General features: G+C 41.5%; 1 protein-coding gene across 2 annotated transcripts in view; it reads right to left on the minus strand.

Moving 5' to 3' along the window:
* Positions 1 to 12,469, minus strand: part of LOC143793791 (uncharacterized) — a 133,439-nt gene that overhangs the window by 54,944 nt on the left and 66,026 nt on the right. For both annotated transcript variants that reach the window (XM_077280777.1, XM_077280776.1), the window contains one exon: positions 9,465 to 9,575. In XM_077280777.1, the coding sequence (XP_077136892.1) occupies positions 9,465 to 9,575 (111 nt within the window). The remainder of the gene's footprint in view (positions 1 to 9,464; positions 9,576 to 12,469) is intronic.

Here is a 12,469-nt window from a genome sequence, read left to right on the forward strand (position 1 = left end):
GTCCAGAAGGCAGTCACTGACACACTCCACAAGGAGGGTAAGCCACAAAAGGTCATTGCTAAAGAAGCTGGCTGTTCACAGAGTGCTGTATCCAACATTATGCTTAGGAAGCCTTTGCAGGTGTTTTTTATTAATTCTTCTAATTTACTCAGATAATGACTTTTGGGTTTTCATTGGCTGTAAGCCATAATCATCAACATTAACAGAAATAAACACTTGAAATAGATCTCACTCTGTTTGTAATGACTCTATATGAAATATGAGTTTCATTTTTTGTATTGAAGAACTGAAATAAATGTACTTTTTGATGATATTCTAATTTTGTGAGAAACACCTGTACATTCTCTCACAATCCAAGAGTTTTATATAATCATCTGTACTAAAAAAAAGAATAATTTTGCATTGCAGCCACTGATTCTCAGGCAAAAATACTTAAAAGGTATTTTTGCTGTATGCATTTACTAGCATTATCTACTGCATACACATGCGTGATTGTATACTGCATATACAGTTCTCTGCATATAGATACTCTAGCTAGGCTGAGGAATAATTACAGGGTGCAAACTAGCTAGTGATTTGGAGGAAGGGATTTTGTAGGGTAAGAATAAAAGCCAAAGTTGTCTTCAGTCTTACCATGATTAATGTTGAAAGTAAAGAATTCATGTATATTTCCTATTTTGGGGCCATACATAGGAGAAACGCGTTTTGCAAGCACAGCGAGCACAGTTCTGTAGCTGCAGTTTTTTTCTGATGGGAAAAAATGAATGTACAATTAATATTGCTGCCAGCCTGCAAATGTTATCTGCTTTATATACTGTGTTCAGCAGCTGAAACAATGCTGTGGAATATGTTGGCGTTATTTGTAAAAAATGGGAACCAAACAGTGTAAATAATAATTATTCTCTAAGTATTTTGTGCATATATAGTTAATACCAGAAGTTTACATACACTATATAAAAAGACACATATGCATGTTTTTCTCAATATCTGAAATGAAATCAGAATAAACATTTCCTGTTTTAGGTCAGTTACGATTACAATAATTATTAATATTTGCCAAATGCCAGAATAATGAGAGAAATAATGTTTTAAAGGGAACCTGTCACCACGTTTTTGGAAGATGGGATAAAAATAGCGTTAAATAGGGGCAGAGGTGGGCGTTACATTAGTGTGTTTGTTATGCGTTTATTACCCACCTAAGTTGCCGAAATAACTTTGCAAAGTCTCCGTTTTCGCCTGTCAATCAGGCTGGTCAGGTCACATGGGCGTTGTGTTCCCCCAGATTTGGCGTAGTTTTCCGTTGGTGGCGTAGTGGTGTGCGCATGCCCAAAGTCCGGAATCCTCTTCCAGGGGATTTAAAATAGCGCGGTGTTCGTTATTGCATTGGTGATCGGTGGGCGCGGCCATCTTCCTTTGGCCGCGCGTGCGCAGAAGCGGCGCTCTGCTGGCCGCGGCTTCAGGAAAATGGCCGCCGCGATATCCATCTGCGCACGCGCGGCATCCCGCGGCCATTTTCCTGAAGCCGCGGCCAGCAGAGCGCCGCTTCTGCGCACGCGCGGCCAAAGGAAGATGGCCGCGCCCACCGATCACCAATGCAATAACGAACACCGCGCTATTTTAAATCCCCTGGAAGAGGATTCCGGACTTTGGGCATGCGCACACCACTACGCCACCAACGGAAAACTACGCCAAATCTGGGTGAAGACACCACGCCCATGTGACCTGACCAGCCTGATTGACAGGCGAAAACGGAGACTTTGCAAAGTTATTTCGGCAACTTAGGTGGGTAATAAACGCATAATACACACACTAATGTAACGCCCACCTCTGCCCCTATTTAACGCTATTTTTATCCCATCTTCCAAAAACGTGGTGACAGGTTCCCTTTAAGGCATTTTTATTACTTACTGCAAAGTCAAAAGTTTACATACACTAAGATTACTATGCCTTTAAACAATTCTGGTCTGCCCATATGATGATGTCATGTGTTTGGAAGTTTCTGAAGGTTTTTTGGCAACATCTGAGTTAATTAGAAACACACCTGTGGATGTATTTTAATGCAAACCTGAAACACACTGCTTCTTTGTGTGGCATCATGGGAAAGTCTAAAGAAATCAGCTAAGATATGAGGAAGAGAATTGTGGACTTGAACAAGTCTGACTCATCCTTGGGTACTATTTCAAGACACCTGAAGGTGCCTCATTCATGTGTACAAACAATTATATGCAAGAACAAACAATATGGGAATGTCCAGCTATCATACCGCTCAGGAAGGAGATGGGTTCTGTGTCCCAGAGATGAACGTGCTTTGGTCTGACAAGTTCATATCAACCCAAGGACAAAAGCAACAGACTTTGTGAAGATGATGGCGGAAGCTGGAAAGATTGTATCAATATCCAAAGTGAGTACTGTATCAACATGGGCTGAAAGGCCACTCTGCAAGGAAGAAGCCATTACTCCAAAAGAAACATAAAAAAGCCAGATTTTTGTTTGCAAATGCACACTGTAACAAAGATCTTCATTTTTGGAGACATGTCCTGTGGTCTTATGAAACTAAAATTGAACTTGGAAGCCTAAGAACAACATCCCAACTGTGAAACCCTGGGGTGGCAGCATCCTGTTGTGGGATTGTTCTACTGCAGGAGAGACTGGTGCACTTCACAAAATAGATGGAATCATAAGAAAAGAAGATTATGTGGCAATACTGAAGCAACATCTCAAGACATCAGACAGGAAGTTAAAGCTTGGGCGGAAATGAGTCTTCCAAATGGACAATAATCTGAAGCATACTGCCAAAATGGTAACAAAGTGGTCAATGTTTTGGAGTGGCCATCACAAAGCCTTGATCTCAATACTAAAAGTGTTATTCTGATTTCATGTCAGATATTGAGAAAAACATACATGTGTGTCTTTTTATATAGTGTATGTAAACTTCTGGTTTCAACTGTATATAAATACACATTTATTATTAGGTAATATAATTATCCTGATTTGGGAAAAACAGTGCTATTACAATTATATACATAAATAATATTTTTCTAATACAATCACAAAAAAAGAAACACTAAACCTAAACAAAGTGCAAGCTTTCAGGTCCACAGACCACCAGACTCCAAATATAAAATGCAAAAACAGGCTGAAATTATATATGATCATGGTGAAAAGCTAATTATTTTTTCCATACCTAAGTATATGATGCTTTGGATCTGACTGAGAAAAGTTATCTATCTATCTATCTATCTATCTATCTATCTATCTATCTATCTATCTATCTATCTATCTATCTATCTAAACATAGAAAATTGGAACAGCACTTTACCAATAGGTGGGTGCACGCCTCCCAGACAAAATATCCAAGACTTGCCTCAATCCAGACATGGGAAAAAATGCAGGCAGCACTCCATAGCTTAAAGGTGAAAAAATGTGGTTATATTTCAAACCCACATGCTGTGGCAACGTTTCGGCTCAAATGAGCCTTTTGAAAAAGGCTCATTTGAGCTGAAACATTGCCACAGCATGTGGGTTTGAAATAAAACCACATTTTTCACCTTTAAGCTATGGAGTGCTGCCTGCATTTTTCCCATATCTATCTATCTATCTATCTATCTATCTATCTATCTATCTATCTATCTATCTATCTATCTATCTATCTAATCTCATACCTCCCAAACGTCCTCAATCCAATGGGAAAGTCATGAAATTGGGGAGATGTCCTACTGTTGCAGTAGGTCAGGGGTGTTTCCCAACTTTAACTGTACAGTGGGGAAAATAAGTATTTGATACACTGCCGATTTTGCAAGTTCTTCCACCTATAAAGAATGGAGAGATTTGTAATTTTTATCGTAGGTACACTTCACCTGTGAGAGACAGAATTTAAAAATATAAAGCAGAAAATCACATTGCATGATTTTTAAATAATTGAATTGCATTTTATTGCATGAAATAAGTATTTGATCACCTACAAACCAGCAAGAATTCTGGCTCCTATAGACCTATTAGCTTTTCTTTAAGAAGCCTCCTACTCTGAACTCATTACCTGTATTAAATGCACCTATTTGAACTCATTACCTGTATACAGTCTGGGAGAAAAATATTTAGTCAGCCACCAATTGTGCAAGTTCTGCCACTTAAAAAGATGAGAGAGGCCTGTAATTGACATCATAGGTAGACCACAACTATGAGAGTCAAAGTGGGAAAACAAATCCAGAAAATCATCTTGTCTGATTTGGCAAGATTTATTAAGCAAAATATGGTGGAAAATAAGTATTTGGTCATCTAAAAACATGCAAGATTTCTGTCTCTCACAGACCTGTAACTTTTTCTTTAAGAGGCTCCTTTGTCCTCCACTCATTACCTGTAGTAATGGCACCTGTTTGTACTGTTATCAGTATAAAAGACACCTGTCCACAACCTCAAATTGTCACACTCCAAACTCCACTATTATAAAGGCCAAAGAGCTGTTGAAAGACACCAGAAACAAAATTGTAGCCCCGCACCAGGCTGGGAAGACTGAATCTGCAATAGGCAAGCAGCTTGGTGTGATGAAATCAACTGTGGGAGCAATAATAAGAAAATGGAAGACATACAAGACCACTGATAATCTCCCTCGATCTGGGGCTCCACGCAAGATCTCACCCTGTGGGGTCAAAATGATCACAACAACAGTGAACAAAAATCCCAGAACCACACGGGGGGACTTAGTGAATGACATGCATAGAGCTGGGACCACCGTAACAAAGGCTACCATCAGTAACACACTACGCCACCAGGGACTCAGATCCTGCAGTGCCAGACATGCCCCCCTGCTTAAGCCAGTACATGTCCGGGTCCGTCAGCAGTTTGCTAGAGAGCATTTGGATTATCCAGAAGAGTATTGGGAGAATGTCATATGGTCTGATGAAACCAAAGTGGAACTGTTTGGTAGAAACAAAACTCATCATGTTTGGTGGAGACAGAATGCTGAGTTGCAGCCAAAGAACATCATACCTACTGTGAAGCATGGGGGTGGCAACATCATGCTATGGGGCTGTTTCTCTGCAAAGCGACCATGACGACTGATCTGTGTACATGAAAGAATGAATAGGGCCATGTATCGTGAGATTTTGAGTGCAAACCTCCTTCCATCAGCAAGGGCATTGAAGATGAAACGTGGATGGATCTTTCAGCATGATAATGATCCCAAACAAACCACCAGGGCAATGAAGCAGTGGGTTCATAAGAAGCATATGAAGGTCCTGGAGTGGCTTAGCCAGTCACCAGATCTCAACCCCATAGAAAACCTTTAGATGGAGTTGAAAGTCTGTTGTTGCCCAGCAACAGGCCCAAAACATCACTGCTCTAGAGGAGATCTGCATGGAGGACTGGGCCAACATACCACCATCAGTGTGTGCCAACCTTGTGAAGACTTATAGAAAACATTTGACCACTGCCAGGATGTATAACAAAATATTTAAATGAACTTTTGTTAATCACCAAATACTTATTTTCCACCATAATTTGCAAAATAAATCTTGCCAAATCAGACAAGGTGATTTTCTGGTTTTCTCATTTTGACTCTCATAGTTGTGGTCTACCTATGATGTCAATTACAGGCCTCTCTCATCTTTTTAAGTGGGAGAACTTGCACAATTGGTGGCTGACTAAATACTTTTTTACCCCACTGTAAGAGACACCTGTTCACACACTCAATCAATCACACTCAAACTGGGATGGGCTACAGGACAATAGGCAAGCAACTTGGTGAGAAGACAACTGATGACACAATTAGAAAATGGAAGAAACACAAGATGACTGTCAATCTTCCTCAGGCTGGGGCTCCATGCAAGGTCTCGCCTCGTGTGGTAAGGATGATTTTGAGAATGGTCAGGAATCAGCCCAGAACTACACAAGAGGACCTGGTCAATGACCTGATGAGCTGGGACCACAGTCTCAAACATTACTGTTAGTAACATGGAATAAAATGCTGCAGGAAACACAAGGTCCACCCTGCTCACACTAGCACATGAGCAGCCCCATTTGAAGTTTGCCAATGACCATCTGGATGATCCAGAGGATGCATGGAAGAAGGTCATGTGGTATGATGTGACCAAAAAAGAACTTTTTTGGAGGAAGAATAAGGATGAGTACAACCCCAAGAGCAGGTTCCAACCGTGAAGCATGATGAGGGAAACATCATTTTTTGGAGGTGATTTTCTGCAAAGTGGACAGTACGACTGCACAGTATTGAAAGGAAATTGCATGGGGTCATGTATCGCTAGATTTTGGCCAACATCCGGCTTCCCTCAGTAAGAGTATTAAAAATGGGTCAAGGCTGGGTCTTCCAGCATGACGATGACCCAAAACACACAGTCAGGGCACCTAAGGAGTGGCTCCGTAAGAAGCTTTTCAGAGTCCTGGTACCAGTCTCCTGACGTGAATCATTGAAGGGAGCTGAAACTCAATCTTGCCAGCTACAGCCCTGAAATCTGAAAGATCTGAAAAAGACCTGGATGGAGGAGTGGGCCAAAATCCCTGTTGCAGTGAGTGCAAACTTGGTCAAGAACTACAGAAAACGTCTGACTTCTGTAATTGCAAACAAAGGTTTCTGTTCCAAGTTCTGTTTTTCCATTGTATCAAATATTAATTTTATGCAATAAAATGCTAATTATGCAGGAATCATACAATGTGATTTTTTTAAGATTCTGCCTCTCCCATGTGAAGTGTATCTACGATGAAAATTACAGACCTCTTCATTTTTTGTAGGTGGTAAAACTTGCAAAATTGGCAGTGTATTAAATACTTTTTTTCCCCCACTGTATATGTGTCCTTAAACACTAAAAGTGCAGCAAGGAACCATGGGATCCCTGCACCACCATTATCTTGGGTAGACATTGAAGAACAAAGCAAAGACATTCAGGTCACTTAGTATTCACAAGTCACAGGAATGGCAACAGACAGCACCTAGTAGCCAAGGAGTAGCTATGTGAAAGAACTTACAGTTACAGGCAAATGGGATGCTTGCATGGGACATCATAGTTTTTGGGGTAGGCACTAAAGACATCATAGTGAGTGAGGAGGACTGTGGGGGAAATATACTTTGTGTGGGCAGACTTTAAGAGCACTGTGGGGAATCCATATTGTTGAGGACACTAAAATGGTTATGGGGGTTTCTGTGGGGGCATTATACAGTGTGGGGGCATTATATTGTCTTGGGGAATGGTGATGGTATTATTTTGTGTGGAGAGAATGTATGGGTATCATACTGTGGATAGTGGATTGTGGCACCATGATACAGTGTGATGGACAGTTGGGGTATTATACTGTGTATGTGACACTGTTAGGGAATCAAATTTTGTTGGAGGCAATGTGGGGGCATCATTCTGTGAGGCGTGGAGCATTTGGGGCATCATACAGCTTGTTGGGTACAATGTCAGTGCATCATACTGTGGGTTTGGGGGGCAATATGGGTCATTATACTGTGTGGGGGCACTGGGAGGTATCATACTGTGTGTGTGTGTGGGACTGTCAGGATATTATACAGTATGAGATGACTATGGGCATCATACTGTGTGTAATTGGCTCTGGGGACATCAAAATAAATGTGTCTGGTGGCACTGTGGGGGCTTCACACAGTGTGGAGGGTCCACTAAGGGGGCATCATAATATTTGTGGGAGCCAATGTGGGTGCATCCATTTTAGGAGGTATGGCAGTTGTTTTGTTCGTTTTTATTTTTATTTTCAAACCAAATTTCAACTTAACTTAAAGGGGTTTTCTCACGAACAAAAGTTCATTTTAAGCAAGAGATCTTGTAATAATCTTATACATGTGCTCCTGCTGTGTACTGTGTAATGTCTGTGCCTTACCGTGCAGGAACATGGTCTGATCATATCACATCTCCTGGGCAGTGGAGGAAGCAAAAGCGTATACTAACTTTACAGCACGGAATCGCAGCTAAATCAGTTTGTGACATAAAAGCATTTCCCTGCCTGTTTCTAAACAATATTTAGCTTCAAAGAAAGAATAATTTCTGATCCCATCCTGTCCTGTCTGCATTCTCTCTTTTGCTTCCTCCCCTGCCCAGGAGATGTGATATGATCAGACCATGTACACAGTACACAACAGGGGCACATTTATAAGATTATCTCAGCACAGGGACATTTTATTTAAACACATCCAATTGTGGAACTTTTTATTGTTTCAAGATCTATTGATTAAAATTAACTTTTGTTCATGGAAAACCCCTTAAACAAGTGAATGGGTGTAAGCTGCAATAATATGTACAGTCACCTTCATATATTCATTGTGCCCTTTCAGGACAGTTTACAAAATCCCATTCAGTATTCTTGTTGAAAAAAATCGACTAAATACAGAATATATCTAGCTAGTTATGGCTAAGAAGAAGGGAGTTCAAGGGTTCAAAATGCCTAATAAGTCCCATATCTTGTAGACCTTTTGCCGAATCTTTTATAGAAAATACGCTGATGAAGATGTTATTAATAATTTTGTTTTAAACATTAATTTGATCAACTCAGGCTACTCAGCTGGAAGAGTGTCTTCTTCTCTCATTCATAAGGAGCTTAGCAACGCAAATTCCTTGAAGAGAATCTAATGAGAAAAAACAAGGCTGCAGCCATCAGATACTGAAAATTTACTTTTTAAAAAAGTTTGCAAACAGTCAAATTGAGGATGCTGTTGGATCCTTCATTGTTTAGCCTGAAGTCTCTAAAGGGTTATTGTCATATGTTGGAAAGTCCTTCTAAAATAAGCATTTTTTAATTCCCTAGTCATTACAATTCCTATACTTTCCATAGTTAATTCAAATTTTACATTTTACTATTAACTGCTTATAGAGGATGTGAACACTGCACCGAAGCTGGTGCAGATTGATATACAATATTGTAAAATATACATTGCTATATACTACACCGTGGGCAAGGCCCGATCAATGTTATGAGGACAAATGACAATACAACTAGCTTGTCCAATTTCAGGAGGACAGAAGCAGCAGCTCTTTTGGAAAATTATGGATCCCCATCATTGAGATGATATTTATGATTTTGGACTTAGAAGACAAGGAAAACTATAAATGTGCAGTATTTACTTCTTTCAGTTCATTGCTTTAGGGAGCACTTCTCTCTCTCTTTCGTTTTTTCACTGAATCTGGCCAGGATCTGGGGAGCACTCTGTTAGCTTCCGATCTCTGCCGTCTTCAGCTCTATGGTACTCCCCCCAATGCTGCAGGGGGACACCTACTTCAAGTATCAACATCGAGAGAGCACAGTTTGGGCAAGTGCAGCAATGATGCTGGTAGCTTGAACAGTCAACCAAGAAGGAGCTCCCACCGCTTAGCAATCAAAAACTAGAAGAAGCAGTTCCCTCCTGAATAGACAACATGGGAGCAAACCTATTAAACCAAACGCAACATATTTAGTGGATACAATCACATGAGATCTCTAAATCTCTCCATATAGGTTCTCATGCTTACCTTGCCTTGCTAAACTTGCAGCTTCAGAGTGAGGAATGCTAGTGACGTCAGTTCCATTTACAGCCATTATTATATCTCCAACCTGAAGTCCAGCTTCTTCTGCAGCACCATCTGTTTTATATACATGATTAGAATGAAGAAACAGATGGCATTAAAGAAAAACCTAACAACCCTACAAGTAAATATAAAAGCCAGTCAAGCATAGAAATATGCGTGTCTCGTCATGTAGTGAAGCCTTTGTTGGAAGCATTTTACATAGTAAATCCACATATATCTGTAGTAAACAGGACTCATCATAACGAACCAGCATGCAGCTGAAATAGACATATAAGCATTTTGCCGTTTCTAGGGAGTGGGACTGGCCATTCTCCAAACCAGTTATTAAATGGACAGTTGACTCAGAGAACCAGTATAATTACGGACCGCTGCTGGCAATTGTACTTGTGTCTTTCAGATGCCAATACAATTGAAGCTCTAAGCGCCAGCTCTTCCAGGCTCGAGACAACATGCAGCAGTGTGATCACGCTGTTCACTGCTGCGCTGCAGAGGAGGCAAGAATGTTGGGAAGGCAAACGTTCCAAGAAATCAAAGAAACAATGTACTTTTAGTGATACACACTGCTAGCTTTGCGTCACACATACCATTTGGAATTATGGCCAAAAAGGTCAACCTTGATCTCATTCAGACCATAAGTTATAACGCTTGTTGCCACATGCTTTGGCAGGCTTGATGTAAGTTTTGGTAAAACATAACCGAACTTGGTGTTTTTCTTTGTATAAAAAAAAAAAGCCTTCCATTGGACCAACCTACTCCACAGGTCAAACATAAGAAAAATATGGGAGATTGTTGTCACATGCAGTACACAACCAATACCTCCAAGAAATGCCTGCAGCTCCTTTAATATTGATGTAGGCATCTTAGCAGTCTCCAGGAGCAAATTTCAGAAAATGTCAGATTCTGTTGAGATTCTGGTTTGGCTTTTATCCTAAGTCATGTGACAAGGCTCGTTAAAGGGTCGACATGGACTTTTAGGATTGCTACTTCCAATAGGTGGCACTAGAGTTCTAGTCCTCTTCCTCTCTGAAGAGACAATTAGCAGAAAATGTCAGGAAAATCCTGCTAGAACAGCTTTACTTTATATGGGGTTAATCCGAATCATTATATATTAGGGTGCCAAGGAAATGCATGGTAAAAATTAAGTAGCAAGTTTTTGAAGGTCTTACCTCCTAATTTTGTTCCTTTTTGGTCATAGATATTTTATAATTTTCTTTTTTTAAGATTAGTTATCATTTACTGGTTGCTCAATGGCACATCTGTTATGACCCCAATGGCGAGGGTCTCAGAGGAACGTGGAAGTCTGCAGAATACAAAAATCCAGCTCATAGGGCAGTGGTAACTGGGTTGACCATATATCTACTCCTAACGCCAACACTAGAAGTAGCCGGGGATCATTCCTACGTTGATTCTAGATGACACGCGCCAGCCGGAGAATCTAGCTACCCCTAGTAGAGGAAAACAAAGACCTTTCTTGCCTCCAGAGAAGGGGACCCCAAAGCTGGATAGAAGCCCCCCACAAATAATGACGGTGAGGTAAGAGGAAATGACAAACACAGAAATGAACCAGGTTTAGCACAGAGAGGCCCGCTTACTGATAGCAGAATAAAGAAAGGTAACTTATATAGTCAACAAAAACCCTATCAAAATCCACACTGGAAATTCAAGAACCCCCGAACCGTCTAACGGTCCGGGGGGAGAACACCAGCCCCCTAGAGCTTCCAGCAAAGGTCAGGATATAGATTTGGAACAAGCTGGACAAAAATACAAAACCAAAACAAATAGCAAAAAGCAAAAGGCAGACTTAGCTGATATAACTGGAACCAGGATCAGTAGACAAGAGCACAGCAGACTAGCTCTGATAACTACGTTGCCAGGCATTGAACTGAAGGTCCAGGGAGCTTATATAGCAACACCCCTAACTAACGACCCAGGTGCGGATAAAAGGAATGACAGAAAAACCAGAGTCAAAAAACTAGTAACCACTAGAGGGAGCAAAAAGCAAATTCACAACAGTACCCCCCCCTTAGTGAGGGGTCACCGAACCCTCACCACGACCCCCAGGGCGATCAGGATGAGCGGCATGAAAGGCACGAACTAAATCGGCCGCATGAACATCAGAGGCGACCACCCAGGAATTATCCTCCTGACCATAGCCCTTCCACTTGACCAGGTACTGAAGCCTCCGCCTGGAGAGGCGAGAATCCAAGATCTTCTCCACCACGTACTCCAACTCGCCCTCAACCAACACCGGAGCAGGAGGCTCAGCAGAAGGAACTACAGGCACAATGTACCGCCGCAACAAGGACCTATGAAATACATTGTGAATAGCAAACGACACAGGAAGATCCAGACGAAAAGATACAGGATTAAGGATTTCCAAAATCTTGTAAGGCCCAATAAAACGAGGTTTAAATTTGGGAGAGGAGACCTTCATAGGAACAAAGCGGGAAGAAAGCCATACCAAATCCCCAACGCGTAGTCGGGGACCCACACCGCGGCGGCGGTTGGCAAAGCGCTGAGCCTTCTCCTGTGACAACTTCAAGTTGTCCACCACATGATTCCAGATCTGCTGCAACCTATCCACCACAGAATCCACCCCAGGACAGTCAGAAGGCTCCACATGACCCGAAGAAAAGCGAGGATGGAAACCAGAGTTGCAGAAAAAAGGCGAAACCAAGGTGGCGGAACTAGCCCGATTATTAAGGGCAAACTCAGCCAACGGCAAGAATGTCACCCAATCGTCCTGATCAGCAGAGACAAAACACCTCAAATAAGCCTCCAAAGTCTGATTGGTTCGCTCCGTCTGTCCATTAGTCTGAGGATGGAAAGCAGACGAAAACGACAAATCAATGCCCATCCTACTACAAAAGGATCGCCAGAACCTAGAAACGAACTGGGATCCTCTGTCTGACACAATATTCTCAGGGATGCCGTGCAAACGAACCACG

This window comes from Ranitomeya variabilis, chromosome 1 (assembly GCF_051348905.1).
Source record: "Ranitomeya variabilis isolate aRanVar5 chromosome 1, aRanVar5.hap1, whole genome shotgun sequence".
NCBI lineage: Eukaryota > Metazoa > Chordata > Amphibia > Anura > Dendrobatidae > Ranitomeya > Ranitomeya variabilis.